Source organism: Ailuropoda melanoleuca, chromosome 16 (genome assembly GCF_002007445.2).
Source record: "Ailuropoda melanoleuca isolate Jingjing chromosome 16, ASM200744v2, whole genome shotgun sequence".
NCBI lineage: Eukaryota > Metazoa > Chordata > Mammalia > Carnivora > Ursidae > Ailuropoda > Ailuropoda melanoleuca.
Genome location: NC_048233.1, coordinates 25830739 through 25855024, shown reverse-complemented (window position 1 = coordinate 25855024; position 24286 = coordinate 25830739). Strand labels below are relative to the sequence as shown.

General features: G+C 34.3%; 1 protein-coding gene across 1 annotated transcript in view; it reads right to left on the bottom strand.

The window, feature by feature from the left end:
• The window catches only part of CCDC91 (coiled-coil domain containing 91), a 322822-nt gene that overhangs the window by 235709 nt on the left and 62827 nt on the right, over positions 1-24286 (bottom strand). The window contains exons 2-3 of the mRNA XM_034646529.1: positions 12390-12432; positions 10026-10104 (exon numbers count right to left, since the gene is read on the bottom strand). Coding sequence (XP_034502420.1) covers positions 10026-10104; positions 12390-12419 — 109 coding nt within the window. The 5' untranslated portion in view covers positions 12420-12432. The remainder of the gene's footprint in view (positions 1-10025; positions 10105-12389; positions 12433-24286) is intronic.

The window sequence follows — 24286 nt, the reverse complement described above, 5'->3', positions numbered from 1 at the left end:
GAAAGAGGGGGAGAAGGAGGAGTGACACAGGCAGTTTTATTAGCCTCAGGTCTGGCCTTGGCCTCTCATCTCTGTACCAGAGACTTTAGGTCAAACTGAAATCTACCCTTGTCTCTCATTGCACTATTCATCCACAGCCCCTATAACGAAGGTCTACTCCTTGGCCCCTACACCATGCCATCCTAACTGAGTGAACAGGCTGATGGCTTTAGAAGATTCATACATGGGGCTCACTCGGAATCAGACTTAGCCCTGGCTTTCTAGCCAAAACACAGAGCCCCCATTCTCATGAAGAAGAATTACAGATTCCAAAAGAGGGCTGATGCTCTAGATGTCACAGATTTCAGAACTAGGATCGGAAATTATAGAAAACTTTGTCAACTGGGACCTCTCACTGATGCCTTAAAGATACTATAAGGGCAGCATACAGGTTCACAAGATTCTCCTATGTTGTTATATGTAGCTGAAGTTTGTTAATTTTCCAGATGGTTAAGTGTTCTATTATATAAATATACACTCAAAATATTAAGCCTTCTACTTTTGATTGACATGTGGGTTGTTTCTAATTTGGAGCTATTCCAATAAATATTATTTTACACATAAAAATATAACGTGACAACTAAAGAGCATTTCAACCTACCATGCTACCATTAATTTGTCCACAGTCTGCTAAAGATTTCATTTTCAACGTACTCATAAAATTACCATCACCTTCAACACGGCCAGTGTTTACTTATGTGTGACCATATAAATATAAAATTTGACATTATTTAGAGTTAGAGAACAAATATGCTCTATGATTATATTAGTAGGAAACTGTGTGGTAATTTTAAACAACCTTCCCATTAAGTCACTGAAACAATATAAATTATCACCTACATTAAAACAGCTTTCCTGAAAAAACATACAAGAATATTCACTGCATCCCTTTTTCTGAATTTGTGTCAGGATCTCTCTCCAGAAACAATCCAAAATATAGAAACACAGTACAGCATCCAAATCTTTAAACACCTCAACAAAGGGATACTTCTACAAGTCTAAAATATGAAATGAGGATGTCAAAAGTAAAACAATGAGCAAAGTCCAGGAGAAAAAAAAATATTCACTGCATGGCTGTTTACAACAGCAAGAAACTGGGAGGAAAATCACTGGTTACATGAATACTGGCACATCCATGCAGAGGGGTACTATGCAATCACTAAAATGAATTAGGAAGACATGCACGTACTCCTGTGGAAAGATCTCCAAGTTACTGTGGGGAAAAGAAAGCAAGAGGTGTTAGTATGTATATATAGGACATGGTCATTTGTGCAAAAAGAAGAGGGCACATTCATGTTTTTGTTCACCTGTACAATATCTGAAGGGCTACAAAACAAAATGTAAAACAAGTTATGACAGGGGAATGGGACTACAGGACTGAGACAGAAAATAAATTTTCACTGTATAATTTTAATACCGTTTTCTATTTCTTTCACGCCTTTATACTACATATATATGAGTGCCTAGCTGTCAAAAACAATAAAGACTGTATTTTCTGAGACCCAAGAAATATAACTTATAAGGATAGCTAAATAGAAATCTATAAATTGGGGGCGCCTGGGTGGCACAGCGGTTGAGCGTCTGCCTTCGGCTCAGGGCGTGATCCCGGAGTGTGGGATCGAGCCCCACATCAGGCTCCTCCGCTATGAGCCTGCTTCTTCCTCTCCCACTCTCCCAACTTGTGTTCCCTCTCTCACTGGCTGTCTCTATCTCTGTCAAATAAATAAATAAATCTTTAAAAAAAAAAAAAGAAATCTATAAATTGATAAAAGAGCCCTAAGCAATGATTCCTACTGTTATTGACCCAAACAGAGCTTAAAAATTTTTTAGGCTAATTCAGGATTATGACGACAAAGAGCCAGAGTACTATCTTCATCTTATAGAAAAGTGATTTGCTGCCAAACTTTCATTTTTCAGTAAAACAAGAAAATCCCTACAAAGCTCTATTTAAAAAAAATTTAATGCATTCTATAACATCCTAAAAATCACACCAGTCTTTTTAAAAAGCAAGCTCAGAATTAGAATGCATAAAGATTGTACCATAAAATATTACAAGAATCAGTTTAAATAGTAACTGATAGTAATTAAAATATATAGAAAAAAACAAGTTTCTCTTAAGTATTATAGTACTTCATATTAATAGTTTTGTTCCATGTTTATAGCTATTTATAGAGCACATGTAATTTATTAGATTAGTACTGTATCACTTGGACTATGCAGTTAAAACCAGGCACCATGATTCGCCTAGTAGAAGCTATTCATCTTACAGAAAAAAATTTAAAAATATACTCGGGATTCAAAATCTGGAAGAACGCTAAGATATCATCTAGTTTTTCAATTTATAGATTAAATAATTGAGTTTCAGAGAAGTTACACAGCCAGTACTCCTCACTCCACAGTCAGAGCTATTTGACTCTAACCTATGCAATAAACCCAATCTTCAAAGTCGTAACAAAAATCACTGATATATTCCCTATTATACGCATTGATGAAGACAGGAGCTGCCATAAATTACTGAAAACTAATATTACATGTATAGTAATAACTCACAGCCTCATAGAAGCTATCACCTTAGTTATCATTTGTAAAAACTGGCCCCAGAATAAAAGAAAGCAAGTTAATAACCCAGGAGTTAAGAAAAAAATAAAGTAGCAAAAGGAAGCTATCTGGCAATCACCCATTCAAACAATCTGTATAAAGATACTACCAAATTATTATGCAACAATGGAAATCCTAGCAAAAATGTCTAATGTAGATACAAAGATGAAGAGAGGGGAAGTTTTTAAACATGACCCAACTGTCTATTATAATACAAGTATGTGAATATAAGTCACCTTCAAATTGTACCTAAAATGTAGATCAGACCAATGAATTCAGTTAATGTTTACTATGACTACGTGCAAACCACAGATTAATCTCAAGAAAAATATCACAACAATATTTTCTCAAACAAAAATGTGTGGACTCAGGTTCTGAGCTCTTGTAGATGTGTAACACAGATTCTACTGGAAAAACAGGGTTAGCAAGAAGAGTAATGGGATATTAATAAAATGACCGATTTGTTGTCCTAGGTTTTCCTGGCCAGGAGAATGGAGAATGGAAAAACTGAACCATGAAATCAAAAAGGCATCTGTCTTCCAGGTTTCTCTCTGCCAATGTCTCGAGAAAAATGTTTGAACTTTCCTGTTGGCTTTGTATGCAAATAGCTCCAGATGCAAAGTGAACCACATCTAAGTTATTTGGTTCAACATCTGCTGGTCCAATTCCCATTATTCCTTCTAAAGGGTCGGCTTGTGACAGACAGTTTAGTTTGCCCTCTATATAAGCTGTTTTGAAGGAGCTAATGTGGATTAAAGTAACTATCTAGACCACTTGTTTTTCCCTTTGATGGTCAATGCATTCTAATGTGGTTCTGTGTAGTGCTGCAAGTAACTTAGAAACATATTGGAAAGGACAGTATTCAAGGTTTCGCCTCCCACCTCGCTTTCTAGACAATTTATATTTATACAGTTAAAAAGTAAAAAGTGAACAGTCATTTGTCTCTAAAACAGCACCACCCACATTGTACACAATGGCAACATGACAACAGTTTCTGACCTAATATTCTTTTCACGAAACCTCTATCAAATATTTGAAGCTAAAGTTATTGATAAAAGCACTTAACAATATTAACAATGCATTTCATGAAACATTCAGTCATTTGAGATGACAATTTTCATATGGCATCACTGAAAATGGAATAAGGTCCATAACACATGGCCCTTAGTGGCTGATACACAGTATACTTCCACATATTTGATAAATGGGTGAATTAGTGAATGAATGAACAACAAAAACAACAACAACAAAAACTAAAGAATTAATTTAAATAAATCCCATGGATTCTGAAACTTTGGGTCTGCTACAATCAGAAAATAATCAAAAAACATACTAAACCCAAACTAAGCCTAATTGTCTAATGTTCTCAGAACTTGCAAGATCAAGTAAAGAGAAAGTCCTTCCTTCAAAAGGGTACAGTAGGGAGGACTAACTGCATTACGGGGTAAAAATGAGGAAAAGAGAAGAAATCAAAATATCCATCTATGTATGTATGTCTATGTTCTGATGTATTTATATATATAATATATATGAAAATACATAAATATATATAAATGTTTGTATTTATAGGTGCATATATATGTGTGTGTATCAGAAGATAATCGTTCATTTTGAAAAGGTATTTTCCTAATAAGTAGAACATTACCAGTCTTATAAAAATTTATAAGATAGTTGAGAATTATTTTTTAAAAAAAGAATCTCTTAGCCTTAGAAAAAGAAAAAAACTCTTTTTCTAAAAAATACAGCTCTATGAGTAGTTAACTCAAAATTTTTCTGATATTATATGCTATGCAAAATCTGGAACGATTTTCCTTTGGAAAAATATTTAGAAAAATAAGTAAGAAAAAAAGTAAGTAAAAGAACTGGATACTACTATTATTGCTTCAAGACCCTAATATTTTTGAACTAAAATTTAGTCTAACTCTGCTCTCTTCTACTATTACCTGCTGCTACACAGTAGGACTAGACAAGAAATCAGGAAAAAACAAAAACAGCAAAACAGTTGTTCTCTCTTTCTGTGAATCTGTGACTACTCTTGTTAATCATTATTTCCAAGTCATTTGTCTGTATTGGGAATGACCCAGAAATTTAACTGAACCCTAGAATATAGCTTCTTTGCCATCTTTGACTAATTATCTAAGATTTCCAAGATTACTATACTTTTAAGGCAAGTTTAGGTTTGTCTTCCTCTACCTTGTGATTGAAAGACTATTTAATTACTTCCAAAGAATTAAAAATAATTAAAAAGAGTTACTGTTGTTGAATCGCTATATTGCTACCTAAAACTAATAACACTATATGCTAACAAATTAAAATAAAAACTTTTTTAAAAAGAGTTACTGTTTTTTAAAAAGAGTCTGTTCTGGGGCGCCTGGGTGGCACAGCAGTTACGCGACTGCCTTCGGCTCAGGGCGTGATCCCGGCGTTATGGGATCGAGCCCCACATCAGGCTCCTCCGCTATGAGCCTTTCTTCCTCTCCCACTCCCCTTGCTTGTGTTCCCTCTCTCGCTGGCTGTCTCTATCTCTGTCGAATAAATAAATAAAATAAAAAAAAAAAAAAAGAGTCTGTTCTACTAATCATCAAGAAATAATTACTGAGCATTGCTTATTAACAGGCACAATGCTATACCAGGTACTAAGGATTCACAAAGGTTTAAAACACAGTCTCTACCCACGAAGGTTTAGACTAAAGTAGAAACAGCAGTCATATTGATAAAATATTTTTAAAAATATAAATTAGTACACCCATGTTTATGGCAGCATTATTTACAATAATCAAAGGAAGCAACCCAAGTGTCCATCGATGGATTAGTGGATAAAAAATGTGGTCTGTACATACAGTAGAATATTATTCAGGCTTAAAAAGGAAGGACATTCCAACACAAGCCAGCATGAATGAACCCTGTAGACATTATGCTAAGTGAAATACCCCAATCACAAAAAGACAAACACTATATGATTCTATTTCACTGAGTTATCCAGAAGAGAAAGGAAGCAGAATGGTAGCTGCCAGGGGCTGGGTGTAGGGGCAAATAGGCAGTTATTATTTAATGGCTACAGAATTTCAGTTTCACAAGATGAAAATGTTCTGGAGATTAGTTGTACACCAATGTGAATATGCTTAACAATACTGAACTATACACTTAAAAATGGTTAATACAGTAAATTGTGTATGTTATTTTACCACAATTAAAAAAAAAAAAATTTGGCCAAAGTGCCAAGCAAATGATGCAGAAAAAAAAATGATACAGTAGTTCAGAAGAAAGAGCAGTTATGAGATATGGATTCAGTGAAAGCTCCATAACTTGTTTTGAAAAAAAAAAAATGAGACTCAAACAGATAGGAGATGAGGGAATGTACTAATATCAGAGCAATCGCAAAGTAACAGAACAGACATCGGCCAGAAACAAAACGTAGATCATAGTTTGACCAGCCACAGGCTTCTAAAAGAATAACAACGGAAGGTAAGCTAAAAGGAAAGGCTATGAAATAGAGAGGAAAATGCCCAATAAAGGTAATTGTTCTCACTGAATATCTTTTACTAAGATAAAGTAATAATTACCACACCTTTACTGGAGTGTAAAGGCAGGAGGAAAAGGAAATTGATACCTTCATACTCACTTGTCTCTTGCTTACATTCTCCAACTCCCACAATGATGGAAGTGTGGAGACACATCTTACAGGTTAGATGTCATACAATGATAAGATATGGGCTTAGAGATAACAGTTTGTATACAGAACCAACATGTGCATTTCATTTACTCTGACTGGCAATTTTTTAATATCATCATCAGCTCTGCACAGAAACTAGCATTTTAAAAGGTCCCACTATGTAAATAACGCTAATATTACAGTGAGATGCATGACCTGAGGTACCTCGATTCATTAATAGTATTGCAGGCTATAAACAAACACTGTTCACAAGATAAACTAATTATCCCAGTTGCTATTATGAAATCATCCTCTAACTAACTGCCAGCTTGCAGCAAGATAATCACTAGGCACACTAAGCCTAAACACATTGTTTACTTAAAAGTCTTTTATCCGAACCCCAAGAATGAAAATTTCTATTCTCCCCCAAGTACTTTAAAAACTTATACCAAATGTTTCTGAGTAATTTTGGATTTTAAGCTGTGGTAAAACCTGGTTAATAATCATCTCTTTTAAAAATATTTTTCATATAGATTACAAACTTTTAGAGTGTAGGTGGTGAACCAGACAAGAGGAGAATATTAAAGTCTTTTCTTAAACTGAAAAGAATCTACTTTAGATCTCTGAAAGCTTCCTATCTTCTCTGGACTCTAGTGTGTAAATAATTAAATTGTTACACTAATTAGGTTGTTCAGATCACTCTTATCTAAACTTCCAGATACCTGAATCAGAGGCGGACTTCTCTAGCAGGCAGCGGAAGAGAAACGATCTTCAACAAAAGAGGAAGATTATTTGGCTGAGCCCAACATCTACCATGCCTTAACTTCAACTGTTGGCCAGGTTAGTTTACCTCCACTTCTGTAAGTCACTGAGGAAATTCAGAAAAAGTACTTTCATCAGGTCTGATTTTTTAAGGGAGTGAGGGATAAAATGGGTGTGCTGTCTGTGTGTACATACGCGCACACTAGAGGAACTGTTCTTGAATTCTAATTAGGCTTTGAGGACTTGACCGACAAACACAGATACATACATAGATTGAACATAACAGCCACTCTTGGAGAACAGGAATTAGATATCTGTCCACAATATACAACTCTTTAATACACTGCCACAACAATTCTAGGAAAACAGATTATGTTCTTGCTTCTGTAAAGTACAATTTGGCTTCAACTTCCTATCTACTGAAATCATTTCCTTAAAAGCCATTTCCAACTGCTTTTCTTCTCAGTCTCTGATCACATTGACCTCTCTCTCACATACAGCCTTTGACACTAGCGACCATACCTTCTTTTAATTGTTCTACTCCTAATGCCTAGCCCGTACTCTCCTTACCTCTCAATCTTCTGTCCTTCTCTTCCTCTTGTTCCCTAACTGTGGACATCCAAATTTCTCTACTTAACTCTATTCTCTTTACATACTGTTTCCTCAGTTATCTCCTACAACTTCAACTGTCATATCTATGAGAAAACTCCCAAAGCAAGAACACCAGCCTTAACCTTTCTCCTGAACTAAAGGTACCTTAAATACACAAGTCTAAGACAAATTCATTAGGCTTCACACTGTCCCAAACCAACTTTTTTAAATACTCTATTTCTGTTCAAGGTAATACCATTCCTTCAGAATCAAGGCTTGAAACCTCAAAAATCAATTTTGACTCCTTCCTCACCCTCACATCCAGTCAGCCAGACAGGCCTACTGATGCTTTTTTTTTCCAAAAAAAAAACAGTTAACTTAGAAAGAACTGAAATATAATCTGACAGACTAGATTTCATCCCTAAACATATTTATCTGTATCAAACTCCAAAACTTTTATAACCCATTATTTTCTCATCTGTACAACAGATAATACTATAGCTGCCTTACCTCCTTTACAATAAAGGAATACATGACAACACACTGAAAATCCTAAACCATGACATAAATATCATTATTCCAACTTCCCTATCAATTTCCATTGCCACTCTAGATGTCATTCATTCAGTTATTCATTTTTTAAAAGATTTATTTGTTTATTTGAAAAAGAGAGAGAGAGCATGTGCATGCATGCTCACGAGTGGGAGAAGGGGCAGGGGGAGAGAAANGCATGACAACACACTGAAAATCCTAAACCATTACATAAATATCATTATTCCAACTTTCCTATCAATTTCCATTGCCACTCTAGATGTCATTCATTCAGTTATTCATTTTTTTAAAGATTTATTTATTTGAAAAAGAGAGAGAGAGCATGTGCATGCATGCTCACGAGTGGGAGAAGGGGCAGGGGGAGAGAAACTCAAGCAGACTCCCTGCTGAGCACAGAGCCAGAGGCCGGGCTATCTCACAACCCATGAGATCATGACCTGAGCCAAAACCAAGAATTAGACACTTAACCAACTGAGCCACCCAGGCTCCCCTCATTCTTTTTTTTCTTTAATTATTCTTCCTATAAAAGTTACTGAGAACCAACTATAAGCCAGGCACCATGCTTGACATTTAAGATATAACAAAGGGACAGACATAGTGCCTAACCCCACAAAATTTACAGCCTAAACTGCAAGTCAGAAAATAGGCGCACAGAGACGTGGGAGGGTTCTCTGGGAAGGCTTCCCAGAAAAAGGCATATTAAAGCAAAAAACAACACATAAAATAAACAGGAATTAGTATAATAAGGGAGCGGGAGAGAGTGGCAGTGGGAAACAAGGTGAGAAATTCCAGGCAAAGGAAACCACATACATAAATCCCTCAAACAAGAATGAGCATCCTAACTATGTCATCCTCTTTCCCCCATTTATACCTTTGTTTCGTTTCTTTTTCTCCCTTCAAAATCTTTCCCCATTCTCCCATCTCTGCCTATTCAAATAATAAACACCCTTCAAAGCCCAGATCAATAATATATACCCAGCTTCAAGGATACTACTTGACTCATACCAGGCATGAAATAAACATTTACTAAACGAATGGCTGATGAAATCATCATTCTTCCCAAATCGCAAATCTGCTTCGTATTACAAGTATGTATGTGCCTGTCCTATCTTCCCTTGAAGTAAAGGACACATTCCCATAGCACCTAATGCATAATAAGCAATGGAAAAATATTTGGAGGATGAATAACTCTAATAATCTAAGACTAAGCAGAGCTGTTAAAGAAGGATACTTCCATCTTCTACTTCTGACTTTACAATGATTTGGCAGAACAAAAAGTCTAGAAAATTCAAAGTATTATTTATACATTAATTATTTAATACTGAGTATTAGGTCTTCCATAAAATATCTCTCATAATGGAATTTATTTTTGCATTTGACTTCCTGGATGGCTAAATTTTAATGTTTAATACTTTTGACTGACCGTCCGGGGGGGGGGGAAACACTTCTAAATTTAAACACTGGTAAAGATGCTAAATTACTTTAGGATATTTTTAGAATATAAGAATAAGAAGTCTTTTTAATTAATCAACTGGACAGCCTAAAAATATTATTTGGTAACCCATTTTCCTAAAACTAAGACGAATTAGGAAATGTAAATTATACTTTAATTTTATTTAATGTTCATGATATCATTTTTGGAATCATGCCTCAAGCCACACTGCAGAATTTGTTAAGCAATTTATAATGTTATGAAAAAAACCTAAATTAAATCTGGGTCATTCCATTTTTCAGATCAAAGAAGGCCAAGTGCAAAAGTAAAAAGAGGCTTTCAAAGAAAGGGCAAAAGTGTAAATAAGAAAAAATAATTCTAGTTACTGCATAGTAGTACCTGTAGGAAAAGCAGCCCAAGGAATGGCAGGAGACGTAGTTTGGGTTTCACCATTTCCACCATCAAAAATCTCTGCAGCCTAGGGGAAAAAAAGGCAAATTTATTTTCGAAGATCTAAAAAGTAGAAATGCTATTTAAGCAATCAAGCCTTCCAGTCCCACAAGCATATTCTCCGTGATGTACCACACATTTTCAAATTCCCTCCAAATACTCAACTGCTTTTCAGTCTTCATAGTTACCACCCCAACCACTACTCACCACCCCCAGTATACACACTCTGTTATTTTTTAAGTAAAAAATCTCCTTTCCCTACTAAAATATATCTCCTGCTAATGAAAATTTTCTTTTGCATATCCTCGATTACATTTTCACTTATGAACTTTATATCTAAATACTCTAAGTATATCTTTTTCATTAATTAGCAAAAGACCTAATAGAGATCAATCTAAAGAAATAGGATTCATCTATATATCCTTTAATAATCTACTGTGTGGACTTCCTAGCATTCAACACTTAGAAAATTCCTAAAATTGATGTTTTAAATTATCAAGCCTTCCTATTAAACAGTTATAAAAGTAAGGGACAGTCAATTACTGAATGTTGAGTTTGTGGGTAAGAGTTTTCTCTCTCTTAATTGTCCAGATCACAGCAAAATTATTACTGAGAAGAACCAGAATTTCAATTCGGATTCTGCATTGAGTTGTCAGACAAAAAAAAGTCAGTTAAAGCAATCTGCCACAGAAGCTAAGTGACATAGAGTATAGTAACTATTATCTATAAATTATGAAAAATGAACACGGTTTATATAACCAAGGATGGAGACCTTCCATATTTCTACAACTGGATATAAAAAGAAAGAACCCTAACTATCAATTAAATTAGAATAATTGGTTAACATTGTAAATACGTAATACTGAAAGGAACAGATCCATTGGTCATAACATTGAAATATAATTTTACTCTGAGGAAAACTACCCACTCTATTTTTTTCTGATATAATAAATCAAGCATGGTTTAAGTAAAGGAGACTGTACTAAGTTTTGATCTTCAAATAACTGACAACATATAAACAAGAAACTAAGATGATATCTGAAACACCTATTATTCTCAAAATGAAAGGAATTTTCACAAAATTTTATTTTATTTTTTTTAAAGATTTTATTTTTTATTTATTCGACAGAGATAGAGACAGCCACCGAGAGAGGGAACACAAGCAGGGGGAGTGGGAGAGGAAGAAGCAGGCTCATAGCAGAAGAGCCTGATGTGGGGCTCGATCCCATAACGCCGGGATCACGCCCTGAGCCGAAGGCAGACGCTTAACCGCTGTGCCACCCAGGCGCCCCTTCACAAAATTTTAAATGTTAACTTCAGTAACAGAAGATTCAATCACCCAACAAAATGCAAAAAGCATACAAATGTGCTCAACAAAAACCAGTATTAGATGAAACACACAAAACAGGTATGTCCACATTGACAGATATAAGATCAATGGACAAGAAATGATCCTAATCTAAAAAAACTCACACCATTTTTTCATGATATTCAGAATTACTGAATATATACTTAATATCTTGTTTCTCCTATTAATGTTATTAATTAAACTCCCTATTTTTAATAAACAATCTCTTTTTTTAATCAAGTTCCAAATTAGGTGAAAGTCTTACTAAAAAAGAAAAAAAAAAAAATCACAGAGCTCACTTGGTAGTTCCAGGACTTGAGCTCAGGCATCCTGACTTCTAATCCAGAGATTTTCCTGCAAGACTATACTGGCTCCATAAAAATAACTGGGTTACAAAATATTTCAATAAAATGAACACACACTGAAAAGGATTAAGGAAAAGACAGTGCTTCTTCAGCTAACAATTTCCACTTACAAAGCATCCAACTTAAACCTGATCTAACAACACAAACATACTAATTAGCTCTATAAGCCACCAAAAGGCTATGTAGTTAATACACTAAATCAACTCATTACAGGTGTAAACATAAAAATATGTGACAGATCAGCAATACTCATCTTTCATCTTACAAGTATTTCCTAATAGACATGTATCCCAGCAAAATCATCAGCTGACAATTTTTAAAACTTCTTCTTTAATGCTTCCACTAGCAGCACTTAATTAACTCAATTTAAACCATTCCATGGGCATGACCATACATTCAATAATAATTAGTTTTATCTTTCAAAAGGGATATATTTTCATTTTCCTTGATTTCATTTTTTTATTCCAGTGTTACATTAAAAATGATCAAGAAATGATCATGAATACCAATGAAAATAATACATTTTCAAAATAGTATATTCCATTATAATCCAACAAAGTTAAAGCAATTACATAAGCAAAGTAAGGTAATTGCACATACCTCAAAACCACCAAAATCATCATCATCCATTCTTCAAGTGCACCTGAAAAATATCAGAAGACATTGAAACAAGCCCACACACACAGTCATTTATGTCAAAACATTTTTCTGACTTAAATGTATATACGTTTTTACTTATAAATTAAAACTATTTCATTTGGGTTAAAAAAAATCTACTTTTTCTAACTATATGGGTATGCATTTTTTAATGCAAAAAGACTGGGGGTTTTTTGGCAAAATTTGCCATTCAGGCAAAATTAGCAAGTTCTGTGACTTTTTCAGCAACCATGTATTTTGCCATTTTGTGTCGAGACGCCAGGAGTGGAAAAATATTCTTTTACATTTTAATTTGCTTTTCCCAAATTGGCGCTAGGGCTCAATTCAATAATGCTTCCTGCTTTTTGCATCTATTCCTCAGTTGTCTGGCAACATCAGCACAAACTCCAGCTAAGAACAGGACTGTGGTGAATTTTTGGAAATCTGTCCCCCACCACAAAGGTTCTTCCCTCGGTTTCATGGCCGAGGTTGATTTAGATTTTCAAAATTGATCAGCATTTTTGAGCTGTGGCCACAACTTCTGGAGCATTTTGATATGTGTATTTTTAGCTGAAACTGCTTTGCACTTTTGGAAAAATGTGGAGCAAGTTACTAGGCTGATCAAGATAAATCAAGTCATGTATTCATGAGAGACCAGGGAAGAGAAAAACACAAGTGAATATCCTGAATTCCTCTCTTTACAGTTTAACTATGTAAGAAAAACAAGCAGGAAGATAATACATGATTTTGTCCTTAATGTGTATCATAAAAATGGAAGCAGATAACCATGAGTACTGGGGTTTTTAAAAAGAAGAAAAAGAAAGAGCTTTTATCTAACAAACCATTAAAAAAACCCAAAAAAACCTGGAAAAGCAAAATAAGTAATAGATGGTATACATTTAAATAAAAAAATAAATTCACAATAAACTGTGAAACAGTAGCCGCAAGTAATACTCTGGTCAATAATAACTGGTTTCCTGTTTGATCTTTCAAAAGTGAATGTGTCCAAATTATTAATTATAGTTTCCTTGACTCACTAATACAAGATGGACTTAGTTACAGGAAAACAACCTTCTCCAACTTCTAAAAAAACAGCTAAACAAATTAAACCATGTTAAGCAATAATTCTAAAAGCACTTTCTAAGGCACTCTGCCTGAGGAAGCAGTAGTCATCTATAGCCAGGGCTTGCCTTGTCAATGAAATTATATTAATGTCTTCAAAAATAAAACTCAAAAACTAGTTAAAGAAAAATAAACTGTGAAAAACAATCTCAAAGATTGTTTTAACAGACAAAGAAAATTTATTTTCACAGAAACTCAAGTAGGTAATGACACTAAAAGAAATATATGGAGGTGGAAGTACATTATAAAAAGAAAGGGCATTAAATTAACCAAAATGAGATACCACTGTTGTCACCATTACCTACAATTTAAGTTTGATAAAAAAATTTTAAAAGATGTATTTCTCAAAAAAATCAAAGCTAAGTAAGTCATCCACATACAACAGTTAAAAAATATAAACCAGACTTTCAGAAACTTTTGATGGTGGTTAGTTTGAAATGGTATTCACATTAATTCTGTGTTGCAAGCAAACAGAAATCTGTATGTGATTATATTTTTCATGAAGAAATTATGAAATAAGAGTGATATGGATACTGAGAATTAACCAAGTCAAACATTAAACACTAAATTTGTGTTTTCCACATGTATTCCACGAATCTCAGGAGACAATTAAAAAATATTTTTAGCATCTACAACACTGTACCCAAATAATACAGTTTAAAAAGAACAGAATTTCTAGAGTAATGCTTCTATGTGTTTTTATAAATCACATCCCAATAAATTATTTGTAAGGTGCCAGAAAACTTGAAAACAAAAACAAATAGCCATGTTTAACAATCATCTCAGCTTGTTTGCCTGTGGTAATAAACCAAATACCATCACTTTCCTAAGTACTGATTTAACTCTACAAAAGAATATACCAATGATCACTGATGTTTTCCATATCCCAGCAACCTTTACATATTAAAATTAAGATGACAGTTTTCCTCTACTTTATTTTCAAAGAAATACTAACACATTTTAAAAGATAAATGTGTCTTGAATTTCTTAAAATATAATAATTGGAGAAATATTATTTTAAAGCATTAACATTTTTCCAAATATTTTAGTTTCAAATCCTGCAATAGTTTTGTTTTCTTCCAAGCATTGCAAAGAGCAGGAGAAAGTAAAATTAACATCATTGATTTGTACAAATCAACTTTACTAAAAAAAAACTAAAAATTAGTTTTTAAAAGGAAATATTACAGGTGTGGTCTCCTTTATTAATTTAGCTACTCCAGCACATTTAATTTATAATTTTTAGACTATTTCTAGGACTTAACATTATACCCCATTAAACTACAAATATATTACAGCAACACCAAATATATCTGTCATGTAAGTTATACACTCATGAGCCTGGCTAAAAAATTAGCAGATCATGTAGTTTATTCTTTGTGTCATGGAAGGAGGAAAGATGTATGATTGCTATGATTAGGTATCTACATTGAAAGATTTCACAATATCTAGTTTAACCACCCTCAGACTTCTTTATATCTGAATTTGATCTCTTTTGTTGCACTGTTGTATTAATTCCCTCCTTTATTATCCTCGGTATTTAATATATTGCTGATATTTTATAAGAAAAACATATAGACAACACTTAATGTAACAAATTTTTATTAAGCAACTCTGTAGAAGAGAACATCTAAGATCCTCAAAGAGTTATGGTCTGGGGAGGCAGGAAGGGCAGAGTGTAAGAAAACCATGCAAAAAAACAGCCTTAAGAAAGAAGAAAAAATGTCCAAGGTGGGAGGAAAGATTTTCATATGGTGATGTATCTAGTTGGTGCATCATGAAATGCTTCAGGTGGGAGATATCTGAGATCCATTTCAACAGATCTAACAAAGAATTTTAAATGGCACATTAAGAACATGAATCTTATGAAGTCTTTTCCATGAAGGTCTTTTCCTAAAAGATAGCAAAGATTTGTTTTGGTTGTTTGTTTCTGCATAAACACAGGGTCAAAGAGAACGTGAAAATGAGAAAACTGCAAAAAAATCTGAAAGCAAAGATAAGGAAGATGAATCTAAAACTACCAGTGAGAAAAATAAGAATCAATCACATTTACATCAAAGAATCTACAAAAGGCTCAGGAACACATGGCAATGAAAGTTGGGTAAAGGTGAGACTCAAAATAAGAGTGGTAGATGTATCCCAAGATCCCCTTCCAGAATCTGCACAACAGAACAACTCACAGTTCTTCATCACAGAGAAGAAGACTGAAGGTTTATTCCCTAGACAGGATAAAGTCAAGGGTCTCCATATTAGAAGACACTGAAACTGCTGGACTGAGTTATATTAAATATTAAGATCCATTCTCCCAATCCTCCTTGATCACTTGGCAACCAAACTGCCAGCAGCTAGGTTTCAGTCTCTAGTCATCATCTTAGAAAATTCTTCTCTGGGGCACCTGGGTGGCTCAGTCAGTTAAGTGACTTGCCCTTGATTTCAGCTCAGGTCATGATCTCAAGGTCTTGGGATTGAGCCCTGTGTCAGACTCTGTACTCAGCGGGCAGTCTGCTTCAGGATTCTCTCTCTCCCTCTGCCCCTCCCCACACTTGCTCTCTCTCTCTAAAAAAAATAAATAAATATTAAAAAAATAAAATAAGATTCTTCTCTGGTGAATCTAATCAACCCATGAAAAAGGACCTCATGACAGACTACACTAAAAAAACAAAACAAGACAAACAAGAAAAACAGTTCACTCAGGTAACACTATTTTGACAAACCCTACCTACATGCACAGAATTTCCAATTTGCTCCTGATTTCAATAAAAGGATTAATAGTTAAAGGCTAAAAGAAAAGACTATCAAGTCAGGTTGCCTTCATTCAAATTCTAGTTCTGCCACTTAACTATGTTACATTGAGCAGGTTACTTAACACTATGTACCTCAGTTTCCTTATCTGTCACACAGTGATACTAATACTACTACTAATAATAATATTGGTAACTAGCTCCCAAAATCCTTATGAAGATTAAATAAGTTAAAATAGATGAAGCACTTACAACAGTGTCTGTCACATTCTAAGTATTATATAAGGGTTTGTACTCTATTAGTAGTGCTTCACTCTTACATATGACCAGATGGCAAGGACAATAAAAGATATGAAGAAAGTATCTAATATAAAAAACAAGAGACCAAGCCAAAAAAAAAGAAAGGAAGGAAGGAAGAAAAAAGATGGAAGAAATAGAGACTACATACGAAAATTTTCACAAAAATAAAAACTTTAGTACTTTCAGAGAGTTAATAATAGAAGATAGTACATCCATGAAATAAGAAAAGGAAGCCCGAATTTTTGGGGGGGAAGAAATGAGAGAGGGGTGTGCACCAAGACTAAGGTCTTGAAAATAAAAATGATTACAGAAATGAAAAATTGCAAGGTGGATAATAAAGCTGAGGAAATTTCTTTTAAAAAGAAGAGTATAAAAGAAAACAGAATAAAAACATAAAAAAATTAAAAGATCCAGTCCAGAATATGCAATATCTAATTATTAGGAATTCTAAGAAAAACAAAACAGAAAACAAAAGGGAAGAAATCATCAACAAAATAATTCAAGAAAATTTTTGAAACCTAAAGGATATGATTTCCAGATTTAATCCAAGAAAAGAGAAGAACAAACCCAAACCAAAGCACAGTAGAGACAAAAAGAAGATCCTACAAGCCCTCAGAGAGATAAAATAGGTTTCATACAAAGGATAAAGAATACAATTACATTAGGCTTCACAACAGCATCACTGGAAGGTGAAAAACAATGGAACAACGCTTTTAAAATTATGAGGGAAAATGATTAACACATAGAATTCTAAAATCAGCCAAACCAACAAATAACTAATTTGTGGGAAGACTAAAGTCATACTCATACTGCAAAGTCTCAAAAAGAATTATTTCCCATTCTTTTTTAAAAAGCTATCGAGGAGTGCCTGGGTAGCAAAGTCAGTTAAGCATCGAACTCTTGGTTTCAGCTCAGGTCATGATCTCAGGTTCATGAGATCAAGTCCCCCATGGGGCTCTGAACTCAGCACAGAGTCTGCTTATGTTTCTATCTCCCTCTCCCTCTGCCCTTTCCCCCAGTGTGTGCACACACGCTGTCTCTCTCTGTCTCAACTAAATAAATCTAAAAAAAACCCCGAAAAACCAAAAAACCAAGTAGACCAAGGGAATAAGACACAAGGAAGAAATGGGATTAGAAAATAAATGATCTAGCTAAAGTGAAAAGCAAAGGGAATTCCCCCAGAATAATGGTAAAGTGAGTTCCCAAGCAATCTACATAGCAAGAATAAGGGGCAACCCACCTAAATGTGCACATATCAGAAAGTTCCTGGGAAAAGTATTCAAGCAAATCAAATTAATAGGCTGTCTCATGTGTTTTATTACCATACATGAGAGTAATGTGTTAAAAAACTGGGGGGAAATTCAGAGTTGAATTAGTGATTAAAACATTAACCAAATGAAAACAGAGAGAAAATGGTATGTTAGGAAAAGTAAACATTATTACAGTACTATATTTTTTAGCTGTGAATACTATTTACATAGCAATAATAATGAATAACAACTGGCACCAAAATTATAATAAAACCATATTGGAAAGTTAAGAGAAAGAAGAAGTATGTGGTATGGGTGGTAGAGGGGGTGCTGAAAGACAGCTAAAGCTTCATCCTCCATATTGTAAAGTTGAGGAGTATGAAACTGAAAAATCAAGAAGCAGCAATAACAAACATGTTTAGGGATGCACTGGTAAACATTAAAAGAATCAACTACATGTGCTAAACATCTTGCTTCTAGAAAACAAGAAATGGAGAGGCTAGAAAAGAAGGGCAGGGATAGGAGATGGCTGTGTTTCATAACAAGTATTTTACAACTTTAAATTGTGGGCATATGTACCAAATTTCTTTAATGATAGTATTAAAAAACATCATGGTATAATGAGCCAATCTATTCTTTCTATATAAATATTCGGGGGGGGGGACTCAAGGAAAGTTGTTGTTCTTGTTGTTGTTTATAACAAAACTTACTATAAACATAGGCTTAAATCTTTTAAATTAGTATTTAGCCAGTGAAAAAATTAAATTTTTTCATGTTAGTCTCCTTTATAACATTTAACACATATTACAAGTTAATATAAAATGTAAAGGTGTATCTCAAACACCAAAGTTGCTAAAAATGAAACAAAACGCAAAAGAAAAATCTAAAGAAAAAAAAAAAAACACTTAGGTAATTCACTTCAAAATGTACAATTCCCAGAGATCATCCAGATTATTCAATCATCCAAAGTGTCCTACTAGTTAAGATTGTCCACTTAGCACTTAACTCAATCTCTATTCCATCTGAAAAACTACTGGCTAAACAACATCCTCATAATCTCAATATTTTTCCATTTGATCCTATTTCATGCCATGTTTCCTAGAAGCAATAGACAAATGATTTTTTTTTCCTGACTGTCCTGGGCAGGCATAAATTGGTAAGAGGAAACAGAACAAAGAAAACACACACACACACAGTTAAGAATTTCTCTAAACTTTCCATACACACACACACACACACACACACACCTTAGTCAAAGTTAAAAATGAAGAGCCACTAAGACTCAACTAATTTGAAGAGTCTAATCATATAAGATCAGAATTTCAGGCTTATCTATTCAAGGAAATTATTTATTTGCCTAATTTCATATAAGCTCTTCTGAGATAGTGCAGGGACCGTTTCTTTTACCTACTTTTAACTCTCTGGCACCTTCAACTGAGCAGCACATAGTAGGATCTCAGAGAATATTTTTGAATCAGTGCTTTTGGAATAAATCACTAAGTGAAAGCAAGTGAGCTGCTAATAGTTCCCATATGACTTCCCTTTCCCTTCTATTTCTCTAAGAAAAACATGTTGGAACTTGAGTAGTAGAGGATCAAGCTGCCAGCACTAAGCCAGATCTACCCATATTAAGGCATGAGCTTGAAGGCCTACATCTTAAAAGAAATATTGTTACACTCCTCTCTCTTAAGTATCCAACTATTATTAGGGTTAATAATAACGTTGAAACGTCCCATATGAAGCTGAATTACAAAATTATTGCTATACTATAAATACTACTGCTAATGGCAAAATGTCACAAGTTGAAAAAATAACAATTTTTTGAAAAATTTTGAAAATAGTTTTCAAAAATATTGAAAATACTGAAAAATATTCTATTCATAAATGATCAGATGGGAAGACATCCCAATCACTAGTAATTCTAATACCTAAATATTTTCCTTTATATAATTTTTATCTGTACTATCAATTAAGTTTTTGTCTTTGCCAGCCTTCACTCAGAAAATTTGCATATCCCAGCTCAAACAAAAATTGCACAGTACTTACATTCTCCACATCCTTACCTATTTCCCAACCTCTCTTGTTACTTCTACCTCCTCCAACTCCTTCACAGCAATCCTTCCTTCAGCTGATGGATGGATCTCTGATCCTGTCGCATCATCCTGTCCTTCAAAGACTGCATTTAGTCATGATCTTAATGCTCTGCCTAAATTTTCCAAAATTAAGCACCTCACTGTATTCCATTACATATTTCCAAGCAAATAATAAATACTTTTATATGGCTATCCTACTGTCAACTCAAAATTTTCACTGTCTCAATTATACTCCTCCTACCTGGCAAAATCTTGACCCTCAATGTTAGGGGGTAGATATATCACTCATCTCACATTTTAAAAGAGGACACAGGCCTTCTCTGGATAGAAACAAGATTTAAGAAATAGTACAGTCTCTTTCTCTCTCTTCTTTACATCCCTCCAAGAGAAAAACAGTAGTGAGAGCAGGACATCCATCACACCAATGGGTGAGATTAATGTATAGAAGTCAGCATGCATACACAGTACAATTCTTTCAGTTCCTCACTGGGAACCGCATGCCCATAAACATATTATTCCTATAATGCAACTCCCATGAGAGAAGCTCATCAGAGAAAAACTTCATTTTCTTAGCACAAAGACATGTTTTTTAGCCTGTGACTGGATGAATAAATTTAATTCAGAAGAGAACTTGTGGGAGACCTCATTTCCACCTCAGTCCAAACCACATTTACACTAAACTTCTAACAATAAAAGCACTTTTCTGATTCCTATTACTTGGTTCTATTTCTCAATTGATTCACATCTGGAGTGGTACAAAGCAACTGATAATGGCTCCCAAGAACCACCAACAATATCCAATTACCTGACTTCTGCTGAGAACTTAAGAGAATTCACTATAAAATTATGTTTCCCATCTTCAACAGGATTCACAGTGCTGCCTATCACACCAATTTTTTCTCCCATTAAGCCACTTTCTCTAATTCTCCAGCAACTATTTCAAAGATTCTCAATGCTCCTCAAATTACCAACCTTCCCATTCCTTCCTGTAACCAAAGCACATAACCAAGCCTCCTGCTAAAACAGAAGGCATTTTAAGGAAAGTCCCTTAACATCTTTCCACCAAAACTATAGCTACCAGCATCTGTACCAAACTATTCCAGTTTATTCTCACACAGAAAGAGGAATCCCTCTACTTTCTTAAAGTTAATTCCTTCATCTGTGTTCTCAGACTTGGCTCTCTCAATTGTACTTTCCCTTAAATATTTAACTTCCTCCTCTTATTTGGCCCCTCCCAAAACACTTGAAACATGCTCCAGGTCCTACATCTTTAAAAATGAAACAAAACAAAAACAAAAGCAAAACCATCCTCAACTACACATTCTTCTCCAACCACAGCCCCCTCCTTTCCACAGCTCAACTTCATATATGCCCTATTCTTACAGCCCACGCCTGTAACCAATTACCTCCTTTTCACAAAATGCAAAAAGACACTTTCAATTCCTTGTCTTATTTGAACACTAACACCATCTGACCAGTCTTTCTTTCTCAAAACACTCTCACCCCTTACAAGATAACCATACTTCTTTTCCCTCTTTCTTCCTATTTCTCTGGCTGCTTTTTCTTAATCTCTCTTGCAGGTTTCTCTACCTATCCTTTAAATGATGGTGTTCCTAATTAAGCACTCCAACCTACCTCTTCTTTTTATCTCAATTCAAATACACCCCCTGGAATACCTCATTCACTCTTCTGGACTCACAAATATAAGCTAAGAAAGCTCTAGTTAAGATCCATCTCCTGAACTCCAGATCCACATAAACAACAGACAATTTGAATAGTCTTTTTTTTCCAATCTAAGAGGCACCTCAAATTCAATACAAGCAAAACTGAACTCAAGATCTCTCCCATCAAAGTCAATTTACTTTTCCTCCAAAATACCTTCACTCAGTGATTAGTACTACTACCTACAAAACATTTGGCCAAGACAAAATCCTGGAATCATCTTTGCCTCCTTCTCTCACTTCATACATCCAATCACCAAATCCTAGGTCTTAAATACCTCTAGCCCCCAATCCCCAACACCTTCACTCTAGTTAAAATCACAATAGTATTTCATCTGATTTATACCATCAGCCTTCAAAATAGTTCTGTTTTCAGTATGCTCCTTTTCTACTCCATTCTCCACTCTGCTACCCAAACGATCCTTTTAAATACTCACCTAGTAAATCTTTCAGTGACTCTTCATCACTTTACAGATGAAGCCAAAATTCTTAGCATGAATTAATGAACTTCTGTAACCTAGTTTCTGCTACCATCCTCAATTCTAACACATCCATATCCTGCAATTATATGAGTGTATATTTGAACCATGCGACTCTTCACCACACCTCTTTCGATTTCAGTGTCCTCATATGTAAAATGAACAGAATGATTAGATGACTTCTAATTGCATCATAAGATCCTCTAAAAATATTATTCTATGACTAAAATCAAACTCCTTTCTTCTTCATATAGAACTTTCTAAATTTCTATTCTGAATCTGTCATTTTCAGTCATTAATATTATCATTCTTTAATCCCTCTAGAACACAGAAACTAGGTGTCACCTTATATTTTTTGCTTTATACCATAGCCAAGTATGTCATTCAATCCTATTTTATTTTCCCCCACTCTACCTTTCCTTTCTCCTCTGGTGATCATCCTTCTGATTCAGATATCTATCACTATTTCTTGAAAATTACCAAAACTTACTCGTCATCCTGCTCCCTAATCCATTTATCATACTGGACAACTTGTTCTAAAACAATTGCGTTTTAAGCTCTAAGACTATCATCATGTTAGTCTCAACTTCAAAGCTTTCAAAACAAGAATGAAAAATCCATGCCTCTATGAGACATTAACTTTGGAGCCTCATATATAAGCAAAGTAAGCATAAAGACAAAGTTGTCAATTGCATTGGCATTGATCATTAAAAATAAGTCCTATAAAAAGCCTATAATTACATCACAATATTAAGGCATAAAAGGGCATACTGTTCAACAAAATACAGAAAAAAAATTATACAACAGCATAGTAAAAAGTGTTGACATTATCAAGTGCAGAAGATCAAAATTTAATATTCTTTCCAATAAGAAAGTATTTCATTTTTCATGGTTTTATATGCTCTCATTTATATTTTTTTTCTGTTTACTGTGAAGTCTCCTTTATCTGGATAGATATATATAATAATCACATCTACCTGGAATATGTTATTCTGATACAATAACCACAAAACTATTTTGGATAGACAATAGTGAATTTATAAACTTAGTGTCTGTGTTCAAATATCTTATTAATAGCTTTAAACCCTTGTTAAAAGTTTGTTTACTTTTGTATTAGACCTAATTAGAGGCCCCCAGTATCTCACTGACTTCATCTATACTCTGTTCTGGCCTCCCTGTCATACCCCTGCCTCAAGACATCTGGTTTATTATTATTATTATTTGTTTTGTTTCTAATAAAATCAGCTTATGGAAAACCACTACCAAGCACAAAACTAAAGATCCTAACAATAAATTACATACAACCCCTCCCTAGGACACAATCCTCAATTCATTTTTTATCATTCCCTCGCTTTCAAAAATAAAGTTTCATCTTATCTATACTAACAAAAAACATACTATTTTGGGGCGCCTGGGTGGCTCAGTCGTTAAGCCTGCCTTTGGCAAGGCGTGATCCTGGAATTCTGGGGCTCGATCCTCGAGCCTGACGTGCTCTTCTGCTGGGAGCCTGCTTCTTCCTCTCCCACTCCCCCTGCTTGTGTTCCCTCTCTCGCTGGCTGTCTCTCTGTCAAGTGAATAAATAAAATCTTTAAAAAAAAAAAGCATATTATTTTTATTTTAGCTATTTTTAAACGGCGTCCCATGACATATAAATTTGGGAGACTTTAGCTTTTCACATATTATGTCATTAATATTATTTTAGCTACCATTCATTTTTTTTACTACATAATATACCACAGTTTATTCAGTCACTTTCCTGTCAGTAGACACTTGAGTGTCTATTTTGTTATTGAGAGCAGAGCTGCTACGAACATTCTCCAACACATCTACTTTTGTATATATACAGTATTTCTCTTGGGTATATGCCTACAAGCAAAATCACTGGGTTATAAAGTTTGTCTACATTTAGCTTCATGGGATAATGAAAAACTATTTTCCAAATGGTTGCAGAAATTGTAGTTGTTGAAGCAACGTATAAAAGTACTGTGACTCCTCATCCAATACTCGGTTTTAAATGGTGTCTCACTGTGTACCTAATTTGATCTCCCCAATTATTAATGAAGTTGAAATCTCTTCAAATGATTATTAATCATATGTAATTTGTGAAATACCTATTTATAACTTTTTTATTTTTGTGCCTTTTGATTTATACAATTTT